At 42.1% G+C, this 5,000-nt stretch overlaps 1 protein-coding gene across 2 annotated transcripts in view; it reads right to left on the reverse strand.

Moving 5' to 3' along the window:
• LOC138972342 (uncharacterized) overlaps positions 1–4,796 on the reverse strand; it is a 7,909-nt gene extending 3,113 nt beyond the window's left edge. The window contains exons 1-2 of one of the 2 annotated variants that reach the window (XM_070345020.1): positions 4,629–4,796; positions 76–426 (exon numbers count right to left, since the gene is read on the reverse strand). In XM_070345020.1, the coding sequence (XP_070201121.1) occupies positions 76–426; positions 4,629–4,644 (367 nt within the window). In that variant the 5' untranslated portion in view covers positions 4,645–4,796. Of the gene's footprint in view, positions 1–75; positions 427–637; positions 784–4,628 lie in introns of those variants that run through there. The other variant, XM_070345019.1, reaches the window with a different exon arrangement.
• Between the last annotated feature and the right edge of the window lie 204 nt (positions 4,797–5,000).

Consider the following 5,000-nt stretch of genomic DNA (forward strand, 5'->3'; position numbering starts at 1 on the left):
GTTGTTTTCGTAGTTTGTTTATGTTTATAATTGAACTTATCAAAGCATAGCATTAAATAATAAAATGTCACTTACACTGAACGTCAAAGAAAATCTCCGTTGTTGAGCTCTGGTCACTGGTTTTCCAGAGCCATGGTCCACTTTCTTCTCTGGTCATTGTCCTTCCAAAAACAATGCCACCTCCTTCTGCTTCCCCTCTGCAGCGACACGCTTCTTTGAGAAAGGATGTGCATTTTCCGTTCATCAGTTGGATTATGCAGACATCTTCAGATGCGTGACTTGGAGTTTGGGAGACATAGATCTCGACATTCGTTCTTTGAAGGGTGCACTTGCTGGTGTCAAGGCTAAACGGCAGAGAGATGTCTGAGTTTTCATCCACGGTGACATTCAAGTTTGGAGAAATAGTTGGAAAGCTGAACTTTGCACCTGCCACAAACACAAGTCAGAAAAAAAATAGAGCACTTACTATAACTAGTTAAAAGTGTGTATGTGAGTGTGTGTGTGTGTGTGTGTGTGTGTGTGTGTGTGTGTGTGTGTGTGTGTGTGTGTGTGTGCGTGCGTGTGTGTGTGTGTGTGTGTGTGTTTGTGTGTGTGTGTGTGTGTGTGTGTACTAGTTTGTTTGTGCGATTCTACTTACAGCTATTGGTAGCAGTAGCAAACTTCAAAACACATATGACAGCTAAGAAAAGTAAAGTTCTTTGCAGAGGTTTATCCATGGCCTTGCTTCGTGTACTCTTCCGTTTCTTGAAATGAAGCTAATGATTTGTAAACCTTTTAAGTTTCTTTGAAGAACACACGTACTGTCTTTTTTGATGTTGCGGGCTGCTCCCTCTATTGACTAAAACGAAAACAGAGAACAATACTAAATTCTGTTTGGGTGATATTGTTCTTCTTTAGTTTCCTGTAAATTAGATGCGCGCGCGTGTGTGTGTGTGTGTGTGTGTGTGTGTGTGTGTGCCGTGCGTGTCTGTGTGTGTGTGCACGTGTGTGTGTGTATGTCTGTGTGTGTGTGTGTGTGTGTGTGTGTGTGTGTGTGTGTGTTTGTTGCACTTCGTCTTATGAATAGAGCGTCTTTATGTAAATGTATATACATTAATATTGAGTAACGTCGAGCTTACAAAATGTGTTATTTGAACAATGTCATTGCACAGCTGGTAAGTAACTGGCAGAAGTAATAATATTAGAAGTACCTACGTTTCGATAAATGGTGAAACACATTGCCAATTTGAGATGGGGTTGTCAAAATGCACACCTTGTTAAACCTTTCTTGAACAAATAAAACAACACAGATAATCTACTTAGTTCACACACATACACACACACACACACACACACACACACACACACACACACACACACACACACACACACACACACACACACACACACACACACACACACACACACACTGGAGACCATGGGTATTCAACTAAACGTGTTAGAAAATATTGTGATAATGAATATGTTTTTGTATTTACGTTTATTGTAATGAAAATCCAGGTCACTTTTAAAACAAATCAAGGGTGACAAACATAAAACCTGAATAGCAGCTTCATGCACAACACAAGAGCTGTTCCGATAAAGAAAAGCAGTCATAACAAGAGCTGTTCCGATAAAGAAAAGCAGTCATAACAAGAGCTGTTCCGATAAAGAAAAGCAGTCATAACAAGAGCTGTTCCGATAAAGAAAAGCAGTCATAACAAGAGCTGTTCCGATAAAGAAAAGCAGTCATAACAAGAGCTGTTCCGATAAAGAAAAGCAGTCATAACAAGAGCTGTTCCGATAAAGAAAAGCAGTCATAACAAGAGCTGTTTCAATAAAGAAAAGCAGTCATAACAAGAGTTTAAGTTACGTGTGTCTCATTTGCTCGTATCTGTACAATAGTATTACCTATTAATGGTGTGAAGTTGCATTAGACAGATAGCACACCACACCCACTGGCCCCATCAGTCCTGAAACAAGTGCATGTGCTTGCATACTACAATCCAATCCCTTTTTACTACGATATATTGTTTCGGGAAGACACTCTATAGACAGCTAATGGTGTGTTCTGCTAAACGAACAATACAACAGCTTGCTTAGCGATTAGTGAAGCGATAGCGGCATCAAACGCTGGCCGAGAAGAAGACACATTTGTCTTTCCCAAATGAGATTGTGGAATGCCTCATTTGTATTTTGAATGCCACTATGAATACACTTCTGCTGATGCCTTTTAGCAGACTGGGTCTAAAACACTGGCCGTGTGACTTCTATGACATAGGGAGAAATATTCGTTTTATTGGAGTCCCGTCCGTTCCTGTTCTTTATCAGACACCATAGAACAGCTTTAACAGTCGATGTCCAATCTTTAAGAAGGTCTAAACAGTAGTGAACAGTTTTGCGGAAATAAAGCCCGTGAATTGAAGTCCTCGCTGTGCTGTCTCAGGACTTCTAATATGTCGGTAGACATGCTGCTGGTTAGTCTGAAGACTCCGTGTGCAGTCCTTTTTCTTACCAACGAAAGCTTGGTTGCTGCAGAACTATAATCATAATCATACGGCGACACTGAATTTGAACATGCTATATCTAATATGTTACAGTTGACCTTACTATTTGTTTTGAGGGCATGAACGAAAACGTCCAACTTCATTTGCTTATGTCTGTCGGTCTGTCTCTCTGTTTGTCTGTCTTTCCGTATGTCTACCCCCCCCCCCCCCCCCCCCCATGTCTGCGTTTCTCTTTCTCTGCCTCTGCCTCTGTCTCCGTGTCTGTCTGTCTGTCTGTCTGTCTGTCTGTCTGTCTCTCTCTCTCTCTCTCTTTCTGCCTTTATCTGTCTGTCTGTCTCTGTCTCTGTCTCTCTCTCTGTCTCTCTCTCTGTGTCTCTCTCTCTCTGTCGGTCTGTCTTTTTTTTCTGTCGGTCTGTCTGTCTGTCAGTCTCTCTCTCTCTCTCTCTCTCTCTCTCTCTCTCTCTCTCTCTCTCTCTCTCTCTCTCTCTCTCTCTCTCTCTCTCTCTCTCTCTCTCTCTCTCTCTACGTCGAATACATCTTAATGATAGATGATGACCCAGGTATGTGATATTTATGTTCATCATGTTACAACATATGAATCAAGAAACAGATGCGACTCAAGACATAGTAGAACGTAGTACACAGTGCGAAGATATCTAATACCGAAACACGTTGTGACGTCACAGAACATAAAGTTTAAGAAAACAGCTCACGGATATCGATTGCCTCCAACAAACGTGTCCATGCATGATCACATTGCGAAGAGGGGGGGTGGGGGTGGTAGCAGAATTGGTTCGGCATTGAACTTATGATCATCTGGTTACAGTTCGAATCCAAGTCGGGACAGGCATGGTTCAATTTCATCTGAAGACTTAGAGACGGTATATCTACCAACCCCGTGGCCACCGTAAAAAAGTGTTGTTGCCGGAAGTTTGAGGGCAGTGGCAAATGCAGCTCCATACGCAGGGTTCTTCGATCAACGTGCCGATGAAATAGGCTGATGTGTGTGCACGTATTATGTAAAACAAAAAAAGAGAAAAAGGCGCCAGTTTCTTGATATTAATGATACCGATCAGACTGGATAATCAGCTGATTTGTGTGATTTTTCTGTAAGTACAGACATACCGGAAGGTATTGTTTTCATGTTCTGCTATGCTCTAAACGTCACGTGAACGGTAGGCCTAAAACCAAAAAATATTAATACTCCTTTACTCTGTGTTTGAAAGTCCAATCAACCTCAGATAGCGAGAAGAGAGTCAGAAGTCAATTAATGCAACTGGCACCGTTATTGTTGATGATCAAAGACATGGGGATGTTGCTATAGATTTTCTTTTCAATTTGACACTATTAATTAAGTGACATGGCAACACTGTACGCTTACTGTCATAATATATCCTGGCATCAACTAGGCTCGAGAACTGCTGAAGCAGCAGTGTTGGCCAGGTAGTTTCTACTTAGCGCATCCTGGGCACCCTCAAAGTCGCATTCAGGACGTGAATGGCACTCTGCTATGTGGTCCCAGCCTTCCCATTGGAACCATAGCACTTCCACTCTGGATAAAAACCAGATACATGACTCGGAAATCGAACCGACGACCTCCCGTTCCGCAGTCCGATGCGCTAACCACCACAGGGGTCGGTACACAATCTGTCTGGCTTATGTAGTTGTTTGTATATACATACATATTCCACCACTGGACGATTCTTAAACAAAGGGTCAACGTGTGTGATCCTGTGATTATTTTTCGTTTTGATTGACAGATACACTGCGCTGTCATCGGAAGAAACCAAACGCTCCACTACTGACAATGCGAGGTTCTCAACGCTAGTCGCTTTCAGTCAAATGGTCTAGTTGGGCATGAGTTAAACCTGTCTATCCTGAATGCTTCTGCAGAACAGAGCGGTGAATACGTCCTGCGAGTTTCTGTAAACGGTGCCCAAGACCCGCGGACAACATGTAATGTTGAGGTTTTAGAAGGGAAAGGTAAGTCCAGATGACTGAGGCATGCATTGTGAACAGAAAGGAAAACATGAAGCTGACTAGCAAGCTTAAGAGCTAGCAAATAAACAAGCAAGCATACTAGCAAAGGAAACCTCCATCAGCGCCACAACAACACCTATTATAACGCAATCAACTGTTTACCTGCACTGTTGATCATCACTCGCCTTTCACTGTGTCACTTTCTCGGTGTGCCATGCATGCAACCAAACGGAAAAAAATGCAACCCACATTGTCCATAGTTATTATTTTGAAACTAACCGTGATCGTTGTTATGATTAGTGGCGAAATGCGGTGGGCAGCAAAATGAAGTACTGACAAGGCTCGATCTATGCATTGCATTTTACATATGTACAGTACAGTGTATCTACTATCAGCGCTAGATATAATGCATACACGTTTATTGTGTGTCGACCACTCCTTATTTGCTATGTTTAAAGTTAAAGGTGAGCCTACATTGAAAAGCCCAGATTCATTTAGGTTTGTCAGCAATGCTTTGGAAATATATCCATTAAT

This window comes from Littorina saxatilis, linkage group LG8, assembly GCF_037325665.1.
Source record: "Littorina saxatilis isolate snail1 linkage group LG8, US_GU_Lsax_2.0, whole genome shotgun sequence".
Taxonomy (NCBI): Eukaryota; Metazoa; Mollusca; class Gastropoda; order Littorinimorpha; family Littorinidae; genus Littorina; species Littorina saxatilis.